The following is a 23,098-nucleotide window of genomic DNA, read 5'->3' as shown; positions in this document are numbered from 1 at the left end:
TAATTGCATTGCAAGTTATGTGCCATCAGAGGCACAAATAACGCTCAGTCTAATTCACAATGTACTAGTTAATGCTTTTGAACAAATCTCTCATATTCAATAATTATATTTATGATACATACACATTATATAGACAGTAGTAAATTACTAACAAACTAATGTTAAGTATGTTTAGGTCTGCATCATTTGCTTGGTTCCAATCAATGTCTCATTAACTAACCAGAAAACATGGCCTCTCCTGTAGGGACATTACAGCTCTTGCAGCAATAAAGTTAAGGTTTTCTGCACGTGTTCAAGCACCTTACCAGACCAATGTCAGAGCGGGTTTTCCAGAGGGCAGTGAGGGCCTTGCGGGCCACATCCTCAAACACTGGGTCCCCCGTTAGCCGGCTGAGGGTGGAAAACTCCAGAATGAAGGTGCCAACCCCAGCAGTACAGGTGACAGGAGTCTCAGTAGGGTTGACCCCCCTCAGCAGGTTCACAGTGCCATAGGGCATACCAGTGGGTGTGTGGAACGCTGGAGACAGCAGACTCAACATGAACTTGGGAAAGAACCAGGATTGATGCAAATCTCAACATGTCACAAATAATAATCAAACAAAAGATAAAGATTCTTTGTCAAAGCTGTCCATCAAAAAAAAAACACTTGGCTATGCATTTCAGTGATTAAACAAACAAACCCAAAAATATATACATAATTGTGCAGACAAATCATCTTGACATTTGGGTCACTTCAGACCCAATAAGGACTCATGTGATTGTTATCTTTGATGTAATACCTACAGTACTACGCCATATAGCAGGTCATAAACTGGATCTCCTAGAAGATCGTGAAGTGCACGAGTGTTTTATTGCTCACCTGGGAGGAGTTTGCGTGCGGCACCCTCAGCCATGCGGAGTAAAGGCCCAGCACAAGGCCAGCCCTCCTCCACGTCCAGCCCTGCCTGCTTGGACAACAGGTGGGCTGAGAGAAGCCCACCCACCACTGCAGAACGACAACTAGCCATTAACTTTTGAGTACACCGATTTGTCAAAGGGACTGGTTGTCTAGGACTGACTGAAGAAGAATTGATATAGCTTTACAAGTACAACTATAGAGTGAGCTGTACGGAGTACAGTTAGAGTAACGGTGCATATACTCTTGGGCTTTTCAAAGTCTCATCACGCTCTATGCTGAACCCAGATCCAGACCACATTTGATGGCATCCCAGTTCCACACACGAAAGAATAACAAAGACCACCTTAGGTAAATTGGAAACCAAAGTACAGTGAGTCCCCCCCTTAACGACAGGGTTAGAGACTTAAAAGTCTGTCGTAAAGCAGTTTTCATCGTTAATCGTGGCCCTAGATTTTACAGTATAGAAAAAAAATGTTCTCGTGCATGCGTACAGTGTGAGAAAGAGTAGTTTAAATGAGCGTGTCTGAGTAAGGCTTACATTTACATTTAGGGCATTTAGCAGACGCTTTTATCCAGAGTAACTTACAAAGTGCTTTGCATCTGTTCCCAGAATACATCCTAGATAGTAGATAGCAGATTGTTTTCTCACCTCGTATGTTTGTTTCAAACACTGATGCATTTACATCAATGTCAAAGTCCACAGTGTCTTGAAGGAGAGTGGCCACCCGCTGAAACTCTGTATGATTTCCCAGTATCTGAGGATATCAGGACAGAACAGGACTCACATAATTCTAAATCCTGTAGAATTATCCAGTGAAAAAAACAGATTCATGTCACACAAATTTCTTTTGAAACATAAATTCCTACCAGCAGGGTATCCAGGGCATCAATGAGAGTGAGAGAAAAACTAAAGTAATGGAATAAAGAGAGAGGTTAGCCATGTTACAACAAAAAAGAAAAATTTAATTTAGTATTTTAACCATTCTTCCAAGACTGTAGATTCAGAAGGCAGGTTAAAAGATGAATTAGACTAGACTATGCCCGTGAACGAAATGTGAAAACGCTTAAAAGAGCAGAAAAGCTTCTTGTTCACTCTGTTGATATTGATGTTGATCAAAAATATTGACAGGTATTGTAATATTATTATATTGATTGATGTATATGAAAAAAATATTACTTAAAAAAAGTTTATTATGCTTCTACCTGCCCCACGTATCCTGTCCGTCGCATGTCAAAGGTCGGAGTTCATCATATGGATATGCATTCTCCAAATAGCTGTTGTAGGCATGGTAGAACATAGACTTTATTCTGTCTCTGCAGAGAAAAATCACGACTTAAGATATGAGGGAGTATGTTGCTTGCGAGTCTTGAGCATCATTCACACAAACAACATTCCAAACATGAGCACAGTGCACGGAAGTGTGTATCACAAGGAGATGACGTGCACTGCAGCTGCTAGTGTGTCCAATTCCAGCTCGCGTGCACAATTCCCCTCGCCCGCGCGCGCGTCACACGCGCACCTGGACACTAGAGCGTCTTTTGAGCGTCTGTCGTCCTGCCCATTCTAGTACAACTAACCGTTACACGTCGGTTAAAGAGTCTAATAAAGAATACGACAGGCACGCTGATGAAGCTTGTATGGAATGTCGCGTTTATCTACCTGATGTAATTCAGGTTAAACGTGGACAAACAGGTGATGTGAAGCGCCCAGCTGCTCAAATCACCTGTAATGAGACATCGTCTCCTGCTCAGCGGTGAGTTTTCCTCTCGCATGGCCGAAGATCGGGGACGGGTACGTTGCACAAAAAGTGACGGTGAACAGAAAAGCAAGCATGAATCTGCGAGACGTGATGAAACAAAGGTAACGTAAGAAAATGTCCGAGCTTACATAGCTAACTAGTTGAGATTTTCTGTACACCTCTCGGTCGGCTCAGTTGATACGGGAAGTGTATCCATCGCGCATGCGCACAACCAACGCTGACGATCGATTAAAGTAGCCAATCAGAGTAGAGTGTACAGCACGAGCCTGTCAGGCGTCCTACTGCTCCCGTTATACCGAAACATCTACTCGCGAGAATCCGCGAGAGTTCAGTGCAGGTGAATGAAAGATCTTCCTTTAATTTTGGATTCCTTTAATTTTAAATTTTTGGATCAATCAGCACCGAGCAGCAGAAACGCTAGAGTACTAACCACAAACCCCGTTTGCTCTAGAAAAAAGTCTACATTTTGGTGCATACTTATATTTTCCAAAATTACAGGACGTTCCTGGCCAAGTGATGAGAAGCTATTTTGATCTATTTGATATATAGTGGTTTAGCTGCATTTAACCATCATGGGCACCTCTAGCATCTGACAAACCCGCAAGACATTATAGAGTGGCAATATATTCTAAAAATGTTTACATATGGTCCCTAGATTAACAGTTGAAAATTTCACGTAATAAAGAACAACAAATTAGATATATTCATTATGGCTTATTTATTTTAAAAAGTTTCAAGTGCATAATAAGTAATAAAAGAAAAAACAAATCAAATTGCATAACTAGAGAAATAAAGCATGGTAGTACCAAATAAATAAGCAGCAGCGTAAAGAAAATAATCTCATGTTCACGAAGAAAAAAGTAACGAATGCATTCAGGGTTTTAAAATGCAGGCCTATATGAAACGTGTCTAGGTAATATCCACACATATAAGATCATACACAAAGCATTTAAATAAAATGGCTCTGATTAGCCAACAGGCAAATGTGTGATCTTATTCAGTCCTAACACACACCCGCAAAGATAATATAGATGCTAGAATCCATGTAGCTTATAAATTTATGTAGAGTACAAAAGTATTTGTAAGTAAATGCCCACAGAGAAGCTGTATTTTCTCCTTTTGTAGACATTGCTATGCAGTAGGTATAGGTTTATAGAAAACTAACAATACATACAAGAACCATTTTGAAATGCAGCTTATTTGTGTTACTGTATGTTGTGCAGTTTTTGTCCATAAATCTGAATTTTATGGACTTTCAGAATAGATCACTAGACTTAACAATGAGAATGAGATTACATTCCAAATGAAACCAGTACTTTTATGATCTTAAATGTATCATTATTGTGCGAAGGTGATTTGGTCTTAATGTGTGGTAGGGTACAATAGGGCACAACATGCCCTCTGGTAAAAAAAAAAAATCCACTATTAGTCTATTATAAGACTATTAGTCCACAGAGCCACCAAGTGTAATCTCAGTGCTTTTTTGCTACTAGCAACAGCCAGATAGAAACATTCATTGACTCATCCCATACTCCTGCTATTGTGCCAAAATTATTAAAAAAAAGAATTAAATATTTTTTTATTGCAAAACATACTTTGCAATTAAATGGTCCATTTATCAACTAACAAAACAGTAACTTTTATTCTTTTCCTCCAAAAGAAACTTGACCATTATCTAATTCTTGTACATGTGCTTTGACATGTTTTTTCTCTATTGTACCCAACTAACATTCCATGTGAGCACGAAATCCACATAACATATAGCAGTGTTGGGCATATGAACCTTCTGACTCGTGTGCTTATATGAATGGTGTAGTATACAGTAGTGCACTGTGTTTCATTTATAATTGGATAAATAGTGAGGCATATCTCATAATTTAAAAAAATTATTCTGCAGACTGGAGCAAAAACATTGATGTCAAATCACAAAGGCGATAATTTTATATTAACCTGGATCCTTTATATTAACCTGGATCCTTTATATTAACCTGGATCCTTTACATTAACCTGGATCCTTTATATTAACCTGGATCCTTTATATTAACCTGGATCCTTTACATTAACCTGGATCCTTTACATTAACCTGGATCCTTTACATTAACCTGGATCCTTTACATTAACCTGGATCCTTTACATTAACCTGGATCCTTTATATTAACCTGGATCCTTTACATTAACCTGGATCCTTTACATTAACCTGGATCCTTTATATTAACCTGGATCCTTTACATTAACCTGGATCCTTTACATTAACCTGGATCCTTTATATTAACCTGGATCCTTTACATTAACCTGGATCCTTTACATTAACCTGGATCCTTTATATTAACCTGGATCCTTTATATTAACCTGGATCCTTTCCCTTGGTCAAAGGCCTGAATGGCGTTTGAATGTGTGATGTTGTCAGGTATACACACTCTGGAGCTTCTGCCAGCAGCCGACGAGCATTACGATCATTTGCGTGCGTCGATGCCTTCCTCTCCTCTGCCTCTGGGCAGGTTTGCAGGGCGTTGCGTTTGGCCTCTTTCCCTGTAAAAGTCCATCATTACTTCACAGCTCATTCGCCCAAATGTTCCAAACATAGTTTGAGTGTTAGACCACACGACAATGCAAATTCCAAATGAACAACCAATGAATAAAACAGATTGACTTCTATAAAGCAGATCCTTGCCAGAGGTGCCTTTCTGCAGTTCTGTCTAATGAGCTGGCCCATGCTGGCCACTACTCTGGCCTCGCTGTCTCCGTGATGACCCTCGCTGAGGCACGCAAACAGCTGAGTCATGCCGTAAATGGACCGCAGTATGTGATATACCTGTTGCCGGAACAAACATGTGAGGAGACATTATAACATACTGTCACCATGTAAGCATCTTCATCTTTGAGGGCGGAAAATAATGGCAAGCTATGTGATGTCACTCAATGTGGAATATACAGAATAATTATAATTATAACAGACAGAATTAATATTAATAAATGGTGCAGTGAGTTTACCTTTTTAGAAGGACAACGGCTCTTTTCATTAGATGCATCAAATGGGCCTGTGAGATTCTGGGTTACAGAATGGCATAACAAATACACATATCTATAGAATCCATCCAACAGAAATTCAATACTACCACAGTTAAAAACACACATAGCATGCACTACACTACTGTTAAAAATGCATTTTGTGTACAGTGCACTGCCATCTGAAACAATGGAGATATTTATGTTTTTCCAAGTTTTCTTTGCATTAGAAGCATTCAGTCTTGTCTCATATCCAAACAGAGTAAATTATTCACTGCAAACTATAGTTATTAATAACATTCATATAAAATAAGCTTAAGTCACTGCAAACTGACTATTGATGAACAGTTGGAGGGTACCTAACACAAAAGGTATAATCTTCCTGCAAGGGCCCTGCATTTACATGCATTTATCACGCAGTCATCCAGAGAGATGTACAAAAATATTAAAGTGTTATAATAAATAAATGTTTGTGGTAAAGTGTGCGTAGAATGTATAATAAAGTAAAAGAACACAGAAATTAACGTGTTATCGGGAATAACGTTTTGGATCGGTCGCAGGAATAAACCAGATGCATGCTTATTAATGAACCAGCAGGGGGCAGCAATCAAATATATATAATATAATGGTTACACCCATACGATATTCGAAACGGCCCACATATTACTTTTTAAAAGACAGCGGAAACACAAATTATTGGGACAAACACCGAAGCAGTTACTGATAGTAATGTGTTAAAAAGTGTTAATATGCTTGGGGAAGAGTAAAAGGTGTACGACGCTCGTCGCCATTGCGGCAGTGAGGTGATTGATGAGGTGACAGGCCGTACCAGAGAGCGGAGTTCAGCCAAGGTGAGTGTCCTGTAGGTGGTGAGGATCATGGGGTAATCGCAGCCCCGTCCGGACCACACCACCCCCACCAGCAGCATCACAGTCATACAGAAAACGGGCTTGTTCACAGTCTGCGGGCACATTCATTCTCACTTAAATACATTCTCTTTAAAGAAAAGGTTGGTTTTAATATTACTACAAAAATGCATAAACTTGTATTTGTTGTAAAGTTTAGATAAATTAAAAATAGAAAAAACGTGCATAATTGTAAAACATTTACAATGGTTTAGTGCACAGATCAGTTTTTGTTCATTTAGGTGCCTAAGAGTCATTGCATGTGTTAAACGGGTTGTGTTGAAGGGAAGAGCTGCTATAAAGTGAGAACTCACCATTGATCATCGTCTGATATATGATTCCTCATATGCGCTGATACCAGTCGGTGCGCGCCAGCTGGAGCTGCCCGTGTCGGTCATGACTCACAAATGCCCCTTCACATGTTCCGAGAAGTACCGAAACACCGTCCACAAGTTCGTTGTGCTGGTCGTGTACGCGTCCACGGGTAAAGCAGGCGTTTTGTGGAGAGCTATCTTCGTATGCGTTAGCAGCTTCTCGTCCAACATCGCCGAGTTCCCCGGCGTATCTCCAGTTCACTTCACCGTCATGGGTTACTGGCAGTGCGCTTTGGATTTCACCAGAACTCCAGTCTGATCAAGCCAAAGGAACTTCCGCGATCAATCACATAACTTTTCTTTCGGTTTCGTTGAAGATGATGTTTAAAAGACTATGATCCATGCAGACGGAGGTCGCCAAATGACCAGTTAGTGTCCACGCTGCGTGACCATCTGTCTGTGAGTATGTGGTGCTCACCCAATATTGGTTATGTTGTAGTTTATCACACGCCCTTATCACTATTACAATACTATCCCGCCTCAGCATTTGACGTCAATAATTTATGCCGGCGTACATATTGCTTAATAAAAATGATCAGAGGATGCAGTTATAAACGAAAGTACATCAACGCTCACTCACCTCAAATCATTTATTGTTCAGTTTGTTGGAAATGTACATACAAGCTTCATGACAGGCATAAATGAACACACCAAACTCTAATGGAGGAGGTGGACACCAATGCCTTCATTACAACTATAATTATATGTTGTCTTATTTCACAATTTGTTGTTAAGAAGCTGCTGACACTTGAAAAGAAAAAAAAACACCTAGTTCTGCAACACCCGTCTAGATGTCATTGGTCCAAAACAGAAAACAAATGTAAAAAAGTGACATGCTGCAAACTCACTCAAAAATAAAATATCCTTTTCCACCGATCCTCAAAAAGCACATATTTACTAATACAAAGTTGCACAGGGAAAATGGATTGGATGTGTCTGCGTGTGTTTCGGTTCCAGAGTTTAGAAGGTGTTCTTTATTTTGACAGCCACAAGCACGAGGATCTCTCCAATCTTCTTCTGCCAGTTGAGGATGTGTTTGGACTCGGCACACCAGAGCTCCCCATGACGGGGTTCGGCGTTCTCACATCGCTTTTTCACCTCTTCCTGCTGCTCCTGAGTTCGGAGATAAGCCAAGTGAGATGCACTTTTCAACTTTTTCCATTAGTGAATAATCTTATGCCACAGTTGTGGGTCATCCTTTTCGAGTGCCGCCTTAGTCAAAACATGAAAATTGACAATAGTAATGCTAGCTCAAAAGTTCTTACCTCCGTCCCATGTTGGAGCTCAAACTTATAAAAGAAGGCCCAAGCATCACCCAGGTCTGGCTCAATCTTCACTGTGCGCAGAAACCACTCTCTAGATTTGGTAATCTTTCTTTCGCTCCAAAATAACCTACGGATCAGTCACACATACTTGTGAGGATACAGGCCAGACCGCACTACAGTCTAGAAGAAAGATCAGTATCAGCTGCACAGCGCAATCATTACACAGAGTTCCAGATGGAATAAACCCTCTCAGAACTGGTCTTACTTTGCGACAGCGAGAAGAACATGGGGGTCGTGCTCGCATTTCTTCAGCGCATCGACACTCTTAGTCTTCCTCTGTGGTCTGGCCTCCAAGAAGACAGCCTCAGCCCAAAGAATGCCTGTTGAACAGTAGATGAAAGGGGTGTCAAGGGAAGGGATCTTCATACTGGCAATGAGAGAGTACAGTAATATTGCGTGATTGGGGGTGGGGTTGAAGGCAGCAGGAGCTACAGTCACCCGAGTTGGGGCACTCCTGCAAGGCTTTGGCCATCAGCGTGTTGGCGATGTTCTTGAGGCCTGCTCTGTATTCTAGCCGAACTGACTCTAACCTAGGTCACGAAAAGAAAATGAAAAGAAAAAGATCGCATTACACTTTGAGCGGTTTCCTGGACATGGATCGAGTGTAGCCTTGCACTGCATTATAACGAAAGCACAAATTTACCACTGAAAGTTGTCTTTAGTGTAGGGTCAGGGCTTATAAACCAAAACCCTATTCCCAGAGAACTATGCGAGCACCAGTGATAAAGCGTTCGTGTGTGATGTCCTACCAGAGCTCAGGGGCCTGCGGGTTCTTGAGGCGGGATTTCTCCAGGATGGCCCGGGCCCGTGTGAGCTGACCCACTCTCTCCTCCAGGCGGGACAGCAGCAGCCACAGAGGCATAGAGTGGGGACACTTCTTCAGCTGAACAACAACAACAACAACAAAAACAATCAAACGAGTGGAGCACACATCCACACCACATACAGACGATGCAGACTCCCGCATATTGCTAAGGCTCTCTTATGCAGTAGCATTCACCTCAGTAAGTAGGATATTAAGGTACCAGGTATTCATTAAAATGACTTTACCAGTGATTTATGCTTAGGTGACTTTAGATACTAGCAAATAAATAAATAAAAAACCTTACAAATGAAGCCAAGCGCCCCTGTGTTTCAACCTCACCCCCTGATTGTAGGCTTCTCGGGCCTTGTCCATGTATTCGGACTGTTCCTCGATCTGGCCCTTCATCATCCAGAGCTTGGGGAAGTCCTCGTAGTGCTTGAGGGCCTCGGCGCACAGCTCCTGGGCTGCGGTGATGTTCCCCAGCACCCACTCCAGCTTCACAGACTTCATGAAGACCTGCGGAAGGGGAAGTTCTGCTCATGACACAGCGAGGGGTGAACACGCTAAAGCCGCTGTGTATCAGAGCAAACGTCACGTCCCATTACTGCTCCGAGACACCATGACGAGCGAGATCAATATCCATAGCAGCCAACATGCCAAAATTAAAATACCAACCGATACAATACAACACAAACTCCCATTTGACTTAACAAACAGGATGCAGTATAATTTATGTAAAATACATATAAAAATATATGTAAATGGAATAAATTAAGTGTAACCTGTAATCTAACCTATTATGTGTAACCTATGTAATCTACACCAAGCATAAGAACTACACACGGGGTCTTCGGTGTTTCCCGTACATTGTCAAAAGCTGCTTTGGAAACATGAATGCTTTCGCAACATGCTGCCAAGTTAGTGAGTGACAGCTGATGGGGTGAAGAGTGCTTTGATGGCGATGCTATTTCCTGGAGCAGGACGTGCCCAGACAAACAGCTACTCTGCCACATTCTGGCACCCTTCGCATCATTAACTTCCAAACATCCCACCTGTTTAAGTGAGAGAGACGGGACTCCGTTCTGCTCTCAGCCTTTCATCCGGAGACAGGACAACGCTTCTTCTCCATACTTCAGTTACACAGGTCCAAATGCTCCTCCTATTTGGCTTGGGTTATCTATCTAAATAAACCCTGCTCTGCGAAAACACACGACCACGGTTCCGTTCACATTTTAAACTTGGCGTGAAACGCAACGTTCGGCTGCCTTTTACTTTCGATTGCTAATAATGGTGGAAGATGCAGATTTTGCACTATAATATTCGATCCTGTTGCGAATGAAACCTCATCACTAGAAATGACTGATCACATGCAGCATCTCACAGCACAGATACAGCAGGAATAACGCAAGATAATTCTACTGAAGTGGAAAGTAGTGACTGTTAGGGGTGGGAATCTCCAAGTACTCTGCGATTCGATTACGATTCAGAGGTCTGCGATTCGATTATAAAACGATTATCGATGCATCTTGGTAGTAGCAATCCATGATAAATTAACTTCAGTTTTATTTCCATTTTAAAACTCCAATTTTATTTTATATTTAATCAAATGAAAGCAATATGGCAAGTACAAGGCCACACATTCCAGAGAACTGAACAAAGAAATACAAACTGAAAAAGTGCACCTGTAGCAGCATGTTTGCAGTAAATTAACAGATTTCGGCAAATGCCAACTCTTAACCAACATTATGTGCAAACAACAAACAAATACGTGGTACCAAAACCACAGCGTCCACACAAGAGTAGAATTATGTGCTAGCAGCTGATTAAAACAATATCCTGAGTATAGAACTCCTCAGACAAAATCAGAAATTTACCAAAATCACAAACAACTTTTCATACACACATTCAGAATTCTGTGCAACCAGCTCTAATTAAAAAATAATGCTTGTACACTTCAGCATATTTTGAATAGCTAATAACTTAAACGCATTCCTTATATAAAAATAAAGATTCCAAGACTTCAGACTAAACATTGAAAAATAATATCTCCTAGACGGGACGCTGTATCTCGGCTCCAATGTGTGCAGCAGGGCACGAAAGCCCTGGTTCTCAACGACTGAATACGGACGCAAATCCTTCGCTATGAAAGTTGAGATAGAGTTAAGCACAAAGCGAATTTTAATGTTGCTTTGTGTTTCAGGTTTGAAAAGTACTGGAATTTAGGCTAAAGTACTTGAAAATGCTTGAAATTGTAACTAGTTCGTTTCACAACAAATATCTGTCTGACTGAACAGTTCTCTTGTATTACGTTAACAAATACGAGCCTCTTGTAATTCCAGGACGAAACATGAGAGAATGTGAAGACGTTAAGATTGGGCGTTATGAAAATAAACCACCATTTAAATAATGTGATAAAAAAGCTAATTATTTGGAATCATTTCGAGTATATGTATAAATATTTAACTTTATTAAGTATTAACGTGCTGGGAAATATTGAAATGGACCTTGAAAGTGACGTACAAGTGCTTTAATTACACCTTGTATAGGTGTATGAAACATGACTGTTCATTGCGCTGAAATGCGGCGCGCGCGAAGTTACAAAATTCGAGAGGTGCACGACCTCCGGGCTACAGTTGCATTGTGGGGAATGTAGTGTTTGTGCGTGCAAAACACCAGCAGGCGGCTGTGGCCTGCGGGCCGGTTCTAATAGTAATTAAATATCATCCAGGGGGCCATAGATAATCAATTCGCGGGCCGGATCTGGCCCGCGGGCCTTGACTTTGACATATGTGGTCTAGACAATCGATTGTTGTCATTTGTGAATCGATTCTGAATCGTCTATATTGCGCATCGAGATGCATGTAAGAATCGAAAATTTCCCGCACCCCTAGTGACTGTACTGCTGGACCACAAACATTTTAGGCTTTTCAGATAAAAATCCACCAGTCCACACAAACCAGTCATCTTTACGTGTGGTACATTTTATAACACCGGCCCAGCTCTCGGGTCGGTCGGTCGGTCTTGCTAACCTGCTGAGCCCCGGGGGGCCTTCTCTGTATGCCCTTGACTGCTCTGGTGGTGAGGGTGTTTAAGCCAAGGAACTCAGAGTGTAGAGGAGAAAGGGACAATATGATGTGTGACTGTGTGTGTACGTGTGTGTGTGTGTGTGTGTGTGTCTTCTAACTGCTACACATGTGTCAGTTTGGGGACTTCATCTGTTCACTACCTTTTCACAGGTATGTAGCAATATGCAATAAATTATACATAGGCATCTCAGTGACTGAATATTGACACAGAATATGAAATTATGTATGGGGCAAAGCTGTGTGTATGGTCTCTTCCCCATGGTAACTAAAGCCCTTAAAACAACAAAAACAGTAATATGACAGCACCTACTAAATTGTGGAAGGGCATTTTTCTGCTAGTACATTCAGAGTAGTTCCTGGAGCCACTATTCCACTATTCTGACAAACCACAAACAGGTATTAAGGAACAAAACTTATTCAGTTAGTCACTGACAGTGATTTACTTTACTTTTTTTTGAGGTATAAGTAAATCATTGAGCAAAACTGTCACTAGATAATTAACGGGCACATTAATCTTTCATGCATGAATGGTTATGGGTTCGTATCATTGCCGCATGACAAACTCTCCTCTCTTTATCCGGATTTCAGGAAAACAGCCATATCATGACAGAAATACACCCAGAGGGTAGAAAGACTGCTAAGATGTGTAGCATAGCTTACGATCACCTCACAGTCTGATGTAGGTTCAAGTACAACAGATCCATGTCCAAGGACGTCTGAAAATATTCCTGTCTAAATATGGAACTGTTTTTGCTCGCAAAACACTGTCCACTACTTTCTTCATCGCCCTTAGTCCAGATACTTATGAAAGCTTATCCCGTTTCACTCTCAACATTCACTCCAACCGTACAAAATTCTTTTTTTTTTATATATATATAAAGCTAAGAAATCAAAACAACCAAAGCACAGATTCTTCCCTCCCAAGACCAGCAGCAGCAAGCAGTCTTGAGTGTTGACATGTTCCCTCTGGGCTCCCCCAATTACGCCTCCATTACACAAGCTGGAGGAGCGATCAGACACTCAGCACCAAAAACAAACAACCATTAATCTCCGCGGACGCACGGTGCCAAGACGAGGGGCGTGTTGGCTGGAGGCGGCGTGGGGTCACTCACCCTGGCGGTGGGGGCACTGCTACGAGCTTTGGCCAGCAGCCTGCGGGCTCGTTCGTACTCGTTATTCTCCGACTCCAGCTTCACCGCGGCCAGCCAGATCTCCTCACTGTTGGGGTTGGCCTGGGGGAGCAGAGGCAGGGCAGGTCAGGCTCGTGGTTCGGACGGAGGTGGGGGGTGGGGGGGTTATGTAAGGCTAATCTCTAGCAAAACACAGAATGTGTGAGCACTGGAGTTTCCAGTGTCTGCGTGGGTTTCCTCCAGTCCAAAAACACGGAGGTTAGGTAAATTGGCAGTCCCTGACAATTTCTCCCTTTGTGTGTCTGTGTGTCTCTTCACGTCCACGAAAAACAGTTGTCCGTGTGTCTGTGCATGAATGTGTGTGTGCTTGTATGACCAGTGGTGTTTGGTGCTCTGTCACTAGGGTATGTCCTCTCTCCCCTTCAGTCCCCAACAATCATTCGTTCACTGGGAAAGTTAAAGATGAGTCTGGAAATTAAGGTGCTAAGCAGTGATGCGTAACACACAGTTCGTACGATAATGGACGATCATTTAGACATGCTGTGCCTATGCCGAGCCTGCCATCTAAAGCCAGGTATACACCATGCGATCGTCATAATCATTATGATTTCAGACATCCGCAGATTGCCGTGTGAACGTGTGACGCGTTGGCGTCTTGGCTAATAAAGGCTAATAAAGTCTTTCCTGCATGTCTACAGAACTATCAACATCAAATTAATAGCAGGATAGTGAAATAAAAAGGTTTTGTTACATATGGATGATAAAAAGCAGAATATTGTACATTTTCTAGTATCGTGGGTTTATCACCAAATCAACAACAACAAAAAACATTATCGTATACTCGGACTTCCAGCACAAGTGAGACTGCACTGCGGTGTTTCATGCGTGAGGGAGGCCGGACCGGGCCTCACCTGGAAGGCCAGCGCTAGAATGCTTCGGGCCGCAGGCACGTCCCCAGCCAGCCACTTGGACTTGGCCCCCATCAGCCACAGGACCTCCGCCTTAGGACAATGGGCCACCGCTCTCTGCAGCAGAGCCTCCAGAGACTCTCTGAGAAAAGAGGGGTGTGTGTGTGTTTGTGGGGGGGGGGAACTGTGTTAGATTTCCCTGCAGACAGGCAGAATGAGCAGCACTTAAAGGCTCATAATTGTGCAATATAAAACAAGGCTGCAATATAATACTCCGTCCCCTATGAGGAGCGGAGATAACGGGAGGATGTTGCGCAGGCCGGCTGCTCTCTCACCGTGTGCCGTGACTCTTTTCAAAGTAAGCGGCTCGGAGCCACACACTCTTCTTGCTGGGAAAGACCTGCAGAGCGTGAGCGTAGATGGCACGGGCACATTCCAGTGCGTTATGAGCCACACACTAAGAGAGAAAGAGAGACACACACTAATTAGAACATGATCTGACAAACCAAAGCGGAGTAACAAAGAACCTGGTTTGAACGCATGTACAACAGATTTTTTACTTTTACGAAGACTATCCTATCGTCCAAATGAGGTCCACGATGTATTATTATCCCCCCCCCCAAATGGAAGCTACGGGCTCGGGTGATTCTAGATGCTGGTGGCAGGTGCTTACACTCTCCGCATCCTCCATCCACGTGTGTTTGCAGTCCTCTTCTTCAATGCCGATGCCAATCACAGCTCTGATCACCGCCTGGCAAGTGGCCACGCTGCCAGCCTTATCGCACTCTTCAGCATCCTGAGAGACGGTGGTGAGGATGTATGGAGAGGGAGAGGAAGAGGGGAGAGAGGAGAGGAAGAGAGTGAGGATGTCAGAAGAATCCACTACTTCAGTCTGAAATGCAACACTGAAGTACTGAAATGCAACACTGAAGTACTGAAGTCAGATTATTGCTTTAAATGAACATCACATTGTGGATGAGAAGTTAGATTTCTAGTGTTGACTCTAGCCAGAGCCCATTGCCCTGCAGTCCAAAAGCCTCATCACGTCTCACCTGACACAGACAGAAGACACTGTGGAGATGTTACGCAGGATCGATCCTCGTATGTAGTAAAATGGGTTTGTCAGGCAGCACCAGCAGAACGATTCATTCATTCAACTACGTGCATGTGTGTGCGTGGCGTGCACCTCGTTTACATATACAACATTGTGTTGTCGCATAAACCAGCCTGTTACTGCCGTCTCATTCTTGCACCTCAGAACCCCGAGCTGAGGGGCGTGGCTTCCAGCCTGTCCGTCAGCCCGCAGGCCCAGTACGGCTACACGAGGCGCAGGACGAAGCGTTCGGAGGCAGGACGTGACCCGTTCTAGACAGCCATACGGGCTCACCTGGATCCACTGCTCCCGGTTGATCTCCACCCCGTTGGCCCTCAGCGAGGTGATGGCTCTGTCTATGATCTTCTCCACCATCTGCGTGTTGCCGTTGGCCTCTTCCAGCTTAGCGGCAGTGATCCAGATGTGCCGGTCGGTGGGGATGTTCTCACGGGCCTTGTTCAGAACACGCCTGGCGTTCTCGTACGTCTCCAGCCGGGCCAGGGCCAGCCACAGCTGTAGGTCAGAGAGGAGAGACAAGTGCTTCATTTGTAAGCAGCATGTTTGATGGGCGAGATGAACCCTGACATCTCATCGGGCTTGCTGTGTCGCTCAAAACGATTCATTTATTACCCAATTCATTTTATTTTTAAAGAAGCCAATTTTAAGTTGAGAGTGTTCTCATTCAAAATCAAATTTATTTATATAATGCCTGGAAAGTCTTAAAAGATCTGGTTAGCACCAACAGAAACTGAACTCATCCACCTTTAGACACATGTTGCAACAGATATTTCTACAACAGCAGAAGCACGATGCTGACAGCATGATTAATTAAGCAGCAATAGGGTCACTGGCACTAGGAGCACACACAAAAAATGCCCTGCCATAAACGCAAGGTCTTATTAGAAGACAAACTTACTGCTATTTCCACAACTGGGTGGAAGATCTCTAACTGATAAAGCTCCAAAAATCTAGAATAATATTCCAGGGAATTTAATGTTTAATCTTAATTCACTAATCTAATTAGAAGTGTCTTTGTGATTTGGAACTAAAACAAAACAATTCTGCACAAATAGAGATAATGCAGACAATGATTATATGTTTCTTTAAAGAGATCAAAGCTTGGCCACATTTTTTCCTCATGAACTCCACAGCTCCACTCATACCTCCACACTGGTGGGGCAACACTCCACTCATACCTCCACACTGGTGGGGCAACACTCCACTCATACCTCCACACTGGTGGGGCAACACTCCACAGCTCTGCTCATACCTCCACACTGGTGGGGCAACACTCCACTCATACCTCCACACTGGTGGGGCAACACTCCACAGCTCTGCTCATACCTCCACACTGGTGGGGCAACACTCCACTCATACCTCCACACTGGTGGGGCAACACTCCACAGCTCTGCTCATACCTCCACACTGGTGGGGCAACACTCCACTCATACCTCCACACTGGTGGGGGCAACACTCCACTCATACCTCCACACTGGTGGGGCAACACTCCACAGCTCTGCTCATACCTCCACACTGGTGGGGCAACACTCCACTCATACCTCCACACTGGTGGGGCAACACTCCACTCATACCTCCACACTGGTGGGGCAACACTCCACTCATACCTCCACACTGGTGGGGCAACACTCCACAGCTCTGCTCAGCATGATCCTGGCGTCCTCCGGCTCCTCCAGCTCCACTGCTGTCTTCCAAAGACGCACCGACTTTGAAACGTTCTCCAGAGCTGCAGTGTGACAGACGCAGACAGGGGGAGACAGAGACGTGCAGAGACAGACAGACACACACACACACACACAATAAAAACACTGGCCCATTTCGCAGCTGCTGTCATTGTGATTGTCATTTTGCTTTACCCACAGTGCTGAGGCTATTTGTGTTTCTAAGAGATTTGAACTGCCTATTGAGACCATGTATCAAATGCCATCTTAATTGTGTTTATATATATATATATATATGTATATATATATATATATATATATATAAAATATTATATTTATAACACATTTGATACATCGTCATAATAACATGATGATAACATATGACATTATTAATCTCAAACATGTGCATAGGCAGTTCAGTTCAGTTAAACATGAATCTGAACTGCTGAGTCATAAAGATCATGCAAATAAAAGTAAGCATTAATCCGTTTAATGAATGGCCTGCCCAACACCCAGAGGATCGGCGCGTCGTAAGAAGGGAGCAGACGAAGCGTCCGTCTCCGTCACAGAGCGTTACTGTGGGGACGAGGAGAGCGAGGGAGCGGACGAGGAGGAAGTGAATGAAAGGACAAAAAGAGAGAGAGAGAGGAAGCAGCTCGCTCACTGACCTTTCCTCAGCACGCGCTTCTTGGCCCTGATGTCTGTCTCCAGCTCGGCGGCGCGGATGTAGATGCGTACGGACTGGGGGAGGTGGCGCACGGCCTGGGCCACCACCGCCTTCGCCGTGTCCCCGGGCTGCAGACGAGCCGCCTCCAGCCACACGTCCTCACTCTGGGGGGGAGGGACGCGCCCGTCTTTAGGGGGCGCTCTGGGGTACACTGACCACAGAGCTTCAGAAGACGCGCCCTTTGTCGAACACTAACCTTAATCTCGGAGACTTTTTACCTCAGTATATTTAATATAACTTAAAAAAAGGATTGTTTTCCTCAGAAGGACACCCAAAATGTCCCTATGGTGCCAAAATGTTTGTTTTCATATAACCAAGAAGACATTTGGTATCAACAAAGTGCACAAGACAGCGAATACACCGCCCAAATATAGCATCATACAGTGGGGAAAACTGCTAGCCTGTAGCTAACAAACCAGCTCAACAGAATTAAGGCAGATCTCACCCCAGACACGACAAAAGGCTTGTTATCGGGGGGAGGGGGGGGGGCGGTACAAGAGTCTGTTATCTCTGTATAGATGAAGACTGATTTGGACTTCTCTAAAAGCAATTTTGGGCTTTTGAAATTAGACACAGTTAGAGACTGTATTATAGTAAGGTATTACCCCCTAATGTTTACTCTGAAGGTACAATTTACAGATTGATGGAGATAATGCACAGATTCATTGCTTTGTTGCTATGTTTTTTTAATACCTTGAAAAACTTGCTTCACTATTACAGGGAGTTTTCCGGCAAATGCTAATTATTTTTGAGGTACTATGACAACCAGTCAACATAGCAAGTCAACACTTCATATACTTACATAATTTGTCATGCTGCCCCCTACTGGACAAACATGTTCTCATTCAAATTTGTCAAAGCCTTTGGACATTTGCTAATGTGACTTATCGATTACAGACAAAAATAGTTTTTATTTTAATTCTAATGTGTTGTCTCCTTAGAATTATCTACTTTTAACCAATATCATATTTGGACAAACGTGTGTGGAAAGGGAGAGAAAGAGGGAGAGGGGGAGAGAGGGAGAGGGGGAGAGACTGCCTGACCTTGGGGCACATTTCAGTGCCTTTCATGATGAGGTTTCTGGCCACCTGCAGCTTCCCCGTAACCTCCTCTAGACGTGCTGAAGCTATCCAGGCAGGGGGGTGGTGAGGGTTCGTCTCTCTCACCGACTTCAGCAGCAAACGTGCCTTCTTAATGTCACTGCAGACAAAAACAATGAAGGAAAGGAGGCCGGAGTCAGGCCAAGACCAGGGTCAGTGTAGCTATGCACCAGTGTGAGGATGCCTGGTAGAACAGCCAAAATTACAATCTCTCAAAAAATGTCTTATTAGCAACTACACGTAGACCCAACACAGATCCAAAGCGAGATAAAACATAGTGCTTCATCTGCACCAGATGGTGCCGACGAAATTAGTGTGTGTGAAAGGTTCAATCGTTGCTGCCTGAAGGAGAAGCTCCATGAGGACACGTGCTGGAACCTACCTGATGTCCCCTCCATGTGTGGGGATCATGGAGTTGAGATCTGTGAGGTAGCCTTTAGGGTCCACCACCGTCTGCCCGCTCACAGAGTCAGATACCTGGGTATACGTGGAGGAATACAGGTGAGTGAGTCGCCCCAGAGCTCAGTTCACTTAGTCAAGAGTCTATCAAGTGTGATCAACTAAACCCTTCAGTGTAGGAGATAGCAGTCAATTTGCATTAAGACCAAAATGTAGTTTTTAAGATGTACTGAGCTTGGCAAGATACTCTTGCTGTGGTAGTTACAACACAATCCAGAATCCCCCACAACAAAACCAGAGGCCCTTTTGGAAGACCCCGTGGTAAGATACTGAAGAAGGTACACACTAGTTACAAGTCCAATCGCAATTAATATATTCACACACTGCAACTTCATAAAGCAAAGCTATAAATATACTTCAGCTCTTCTGTCTGTCAGAAATTAAAATAATTTGGTGTTTAAACACAGGAAGAGAATACAGCTTTCAGGACTGGTTCTATTTCCAGAAACACATGGTGGAGTTTTCCTGACAGCGCCTGCCACTGGAATTAAAGTGCACAGAAGACTGAACCTGAAGAAAGCCCCGCCTCCTCCACTCCACATTTGACAATCCCAGCTCCATCACAGAGCTCCGCCCACAACTGTGCAGCAAGTGGTTTAAACTGCACTATGGGTACATGCATTACACTGCCTAAGAACTGGGTTAATTCGTGTCAAATGTATCCTTAGTGTTAAACGTGCTGCTGTCCAATATCAACAGTGGTCCATAACGGAACTGCCATGCCACGCCTGTGACTGGCTGAAGCGTTTTGATACGCAGTACGTGGTCCTGAGGGGCCTCATATCTACCTGACTGAGCCTCATATCCATCAGCGTGTTCCTGGCCTGGCCAATTTTCCTCATGTCCAGCTCTCCTGCGCCTGGCGTCATGCCCCCTGGGTACGGAGTGTTTAAGCCCCCAGGGAAGGGTGTGTTCAAACCGCCAAATTGCTGTGGAAATACAAGAAATCATGAAACGTCACAGATGTTTATCGAAGCGTTTATGTGAAGCTTGAATCCGCGATGGAAGACGACATTCAAGGTGATCTAAGAACTTTTCCATGTACGCACTCCTTGTCGGGGATCAACGGTGTTGTGGTTTTCTCCTGTTTGGAGGTGTTTGGCGAAGAAGCTGTCGGGCACGGGCGTGAGTTTCTCATAGCGCGGGTTCCTCTGCCTCTTGTTGCGGGCATCGCCCACATCTGGAATACTCAACCACTCCTCCTCTGTCACCTCAGCCAGCTTCCTCTACACACACAAACCAGGAGGCACAGAGTTTGGTGACAGCATGTTTCTTTGTTACACTTACTGCTGCTGTAATCAATTTAATAGGCATTTCTAACTTCCAGCAGTTAGTCTGCCCCTCCCTTTAATTCCACACCTTCTGTCCAAATCTTTCAGAGAAGACAGCCTTCTTGTACACAAGTTCTGACTGATTAATAACCAAGTCATGCTGCTGATTACAAAGCTGAGCATAGTCACAGACATTTTTTTCTCTCAGAGGGACTATCGACTACTAAGAAGTAAAGAAAGTTGCTAACAGCATCCACAGTAGTTTTTAAGAAAAACAGTAAAAATAAAATAAGTGTTTCTAATAAATCACTAAATAGAAAGGCACCAAGAAGCCAGCTGAAAAAAACGTGCCTTCAGATCAGAGAACTGCTGCTGGATCTTGGGCCTCTCCATACGATACTTCTCTATCTCCTCCTTTTCTCTCAGCTCCCTGGGGAAATGTAAATAAAAACAACCAGTGTCACCAGAGAAAAAACAAACAAACACACACAAAAGGGATATAAAAAACATAATGCCCAACTCAGATCTTAGCATAGCAATAAAGAATGTAGGAGCCCATTATGAATTATTAAGATGTAACAGCTGTGTTTGGAGAATGCAGGGTTCTTCCCTTCTCTCCTTCCCTCTCTTCCCTTCTCCCTCCCTATTACCTTCTCTCCTTCCGTCTCTCTTCCCTTCTCCCTCCCTATTACCTTCTCTCCTTCCGTCTCTCTTCCCTTCTCCCTCCCTATTACCTTCTCTCCTTCCGTCTCTCTTCCCTTCTCCCTCCCTATTACCTTCTCTCCTTCCCTCTCTCTTCCCTTCTCCCTCCCTATTACCTTCTCTCCTTCCGTCTCTCTTCCCTTCTCCCTCCCTATTACCTTCTCTCCTTCCCTCTCTCTTCCCTTCTCCCTCCCTATTACCTTCTCTCCTTCCGTCTCTCTTCCCTTCTCCCTCCCTATTACCTTCTCTCCTTCCCTCTCTCTTCCCTTCTCCCTCCCTATTACCTTCTCTCCTTCCGTCTCTCTTCCCTTCTCCCTCCCTATTACCTTCTCTCCTTCCGTCTCTCTTCCCTTCTCCCTCCCTATTACCTTCTCTCCTTCCGTCTCTCTTCCCTTCTCCCTCCCTATTACCTTCTCTCCTTCCCTCTCTCTTCCCTTCTCCCTCCCTATTACCTTCTCTCCTTCCGTCTCTCTTCCCTTCTCCCTCCCTATTACCTTCTCTCCTTCCGTCTCTCTTCCCTTCTCCCTCCCTATTACCTTCTCTCCTTCCGTCTCTCATCCATTCGCTTGTCCAGTGCAGCGTAGATGGCATCAGCCTCCTCATCGTCCTTCTCATATGGTCCACTGGAAAACAGGCTACCAGCATAACCATTGAACTACAGGACACACAAAACAAGAGGAAAAGGGCTCACGTACTTCCATCATACAGACACAGCACATAGTGAAGCAAATCTTCAGTCACCAACAGGGATACCCATCCAGTGTGATAAGCTCAATAAAAAGTATACCTTACAACAGAAATGTATACACCACCTGTTTTACACAGACAAAATATTTAGATTTACATTTACAGCCTTTCCCACAGCAAGTTCTGACTCCATATATAATGTGTGTTATAATAAAAGACGTCTGCAGTGTGTTTATATACCTCGTCGTAGTTGGTGTCGTTCAAATCCTCATCATCATCATCCTGGCTCTTCTTCATCTGATCACCCACCGTCCTCTTCCCCGGGGGGGCATGACGGTCGTCCACGGGGTCGTTGGCATCCCGGGCGGGTCCGATATCAGAGCGGGTGGTGAAGCCAGTGGCCCTGCGGAGAGACACACAACCTTACACACACACACACACAACCTTAACCTGCAACTACAGCCAGCAACTCTACCTGAACAACCAGCTTACCCACGTTAACATGACTAGTAACACCCAAAATGGGTGATTAACGTGATTAAACACGTTAACTACAGAAATATATTTGATGGAAATGATTTAATTATCTATTATTTTGATGATTTAAACTACATGGCATCAGTCACGTGATGTAGTTATCCAGCTAACGCGGGTTAGCCTCTCCGTACCCTCTGCCCAGACCAGGGACATAACCGAGGGGCGCCGGCATCCCCAGAAAGGGCTTCTTCTTCTTGTTGAGCCCCCCCATGAGCGGAGACGCCAGAGGGACAGCGGCACCACCCGCGGCGCCGCCACCGCCGCCTCCAGCGGAGCCTTTGGTTGCGTTTTTCGAGGGCTGTTTCGCTGCAGCGCTCGCCATCGTTGCTTCTCCGTCGGCCCGCTTCACTTCCGGAACAACAACAAACACACTTCCTGCGGCCTGGCGAGCCCCTTCAAACTACAGCGCCCCCATTTGTAGGAGGTGATAACTCACCATGTGTCTGCCGTAATTATATTACTTATCTTCGTAATTACTGTGGTAATTTACTTTAGCTACGTTATGCAGCTTTTTCAGTTTTCTATTATTACATAATATTGAGATAACTCAAATGTTGGTGAGGTAGCTATTTTATTATTGTTTTTGGTTTACTACAATAAACAAAATAGTAAACAAAAAAGTAAACAAACTTTAGTTTTACAGCAA

General features: G+C 44.0%; 3 protein-coding genes across 5 annotated transcripts in view; all 3 read right to left on the bottom strand.

The window, feature by feature from the left end:
- Positions 1-2,903, bottom strand: part of edem2 (ER degradation enhancer, mannosidase alpha-like 2) — an 8,695-nt gene extending 5,792 nt beyond the window's left edge. Inside the window, exons 1-6 of one of the 2 annotated variants that reach the window (XM_076983837.1) lie at positions 2,559-2,903; positions 2,102-2,212; positions 1,766-1,805; positions 1,548-1,653; positions 860-985; positions 306-517 (exon numbers count right to left, since the gene is read on the bottom strand). In XM_076983837.1, the coding sequence (XP_076839952.1) occupies positions 306-517; positions 860-985; positions 1,548-1,653; positions 1,766-1,805; positions 2,102-2,212; positions 2,559-2,671 (708 nt within the window). In that variant the 5' untranslated portion in view covers positions 2,672-2,903. The remainder of the gene's footprint in view (positions 1-305; positions 518-859; positions 986-1,547; positions 1,654-1,765; positions 1,806-2,101; positions 2,213-2,558) is intronic. The other variant, XM_076983839.1, reaches the window with a different exon arrangement.
- A 465-nt stretch (positions 2,904-3,368) lies between these two features.
- Positions 3,369-7,368, bottom strand: LOC143484777 (uncharacterized). Of its 2 annotated transcripts, XR_013122716.1 has the most exons (6): positions 6,884-7,368; positions 6,494-6,625; positions 5,650-5,706; positions 5,330-5,470; positions 5,008-5,187; positions 3,369-4,627 (listed from the first exon to the last, which is right to left on the bottom strand). XR_013122716.1 is itself a non-coding variant. In XM_076983697.1 (5 exons), exons 1-5 carry the CDS (start codon positions 6,884-6,886, stop codon positions 5,062-5,064), a joined length of 459 nt encoding a protein of 152 aa, XP_076839812.1. In that variant the 5' UTR covers positions 6,887-7,368; the 3' UTR covers positions 3,369-5,061. The 2 variants fall into 2 exon arrangements, 1 of the variants encoding a protein (XP_076839812.1); XM_076983697.1 differs by having other exon boundaries at positions 3,369-5,187.
- Positions 7,369-7,519: 151 nt separating this feature from the next.
- prpf6 (PRP6 pre-mRNA processing factor 6 homolog (S. cerevisiae)) lies at positions 7,520-22,814 on the bottom strand. Its single transcript, XM_076983696.1, has 21 exons — positions 22,584-22,814; positions 22,156-22,318; positions 21,765-21,883; positions 20,878-20,956; positions 20,305-20,481; positions 20,044-20,184; positions 19,179-19,273; positions 18,740-18,896; positions 17,638-17,800; positions 16,916-17,034; positions 15,585-15,803; positions 14,871-14,993; positions 14,533-14,654; positions 14,201-14,339; positions 13,272-13,391; positions 9,413-9,589; positions 9,018-9,151; positions 8,707-8,798; positions 8,474-8,588; positions 8,209-8,335; positions 7,520-8,056 (listed from the first exon to the last, which is right to left on the bottom strand). The coding sequence occupies exons 1-21, from the start codon at positions 22,772-22,774 to the stop codon at positions 7,904-7,906; spliced, it is 2,925 nt and encodes a 974-aa protein (XP_076839811.1). The 5' UTR covers positions 22,775-22,814; the 3' UTR covers positions 7,520-7,903.
- Positions 22,815-23,098: the final 284 nt, after the last annotated feature.

The sequence above is a fragment of the Brachyhypopomus gauderio genome, chromosome 21, assembly GCF_052324685.1.
Source record: "Brachyhypopomus gauderio isolate BG-103 chromosome 21, BGAUD_0.2, whole genome shotgun sequence".
NCBI classification, from domain to species: domain Eukaryota; kingdom Metazoa; phylum Chordata; class Actinopteri; order Gymnotiformes; family Hypopomidae; genus Brachyhypopomus; species Brachyhypopomus gauderio.
Note: the sequence above shows the minus strand (reverse complement) of the source record. Positions and strands in the feature narration are given on the sequence as shown.

Excerpts from the sequence above, each read along its gene's own strand:
- LOC143484777 (XM_076983697.1), bottom strand. Across the intron at positions 5,707-6,493 it reads TGGCTGAACTCCGCTCTCTG|AATCTCACAGGCCCATTTGA; the intron begins GTACGGCCTGTC and ends TCTGTAACCCAG. Across the intron at positions 5,188-5,329 it reads ACTGCAGAAAGGCACCTCTG|GGAAAGAGGCCAAACGCAAC; the intron begins GCAAGGATCTGC and ends GGACTTTTACAG.
- prpf6 (XM_076983696.1), bottom strand. The coding sequence starts at position 22,774 with ATGGCGAGCGCTGCAGCGAAACAGCCCTCGAAAAACGCAACCAAAGGC. Across the intron at positions 20,185-20,304 it reads CCGTTGATCCCCGACAAGGA|CAATTTGGCGGTTTGAACAC; the intron begins GTGCGTACATGG and ends GTATTTCCACAG. Across the intron at positions 8,057-8,208 it reads AGCTCCAACATGGGACGGAG|GAGCAGCAGGAAGAGGTGAA; the intron begins GTAAGAACTTTT and ends CTCCGAACTCAG.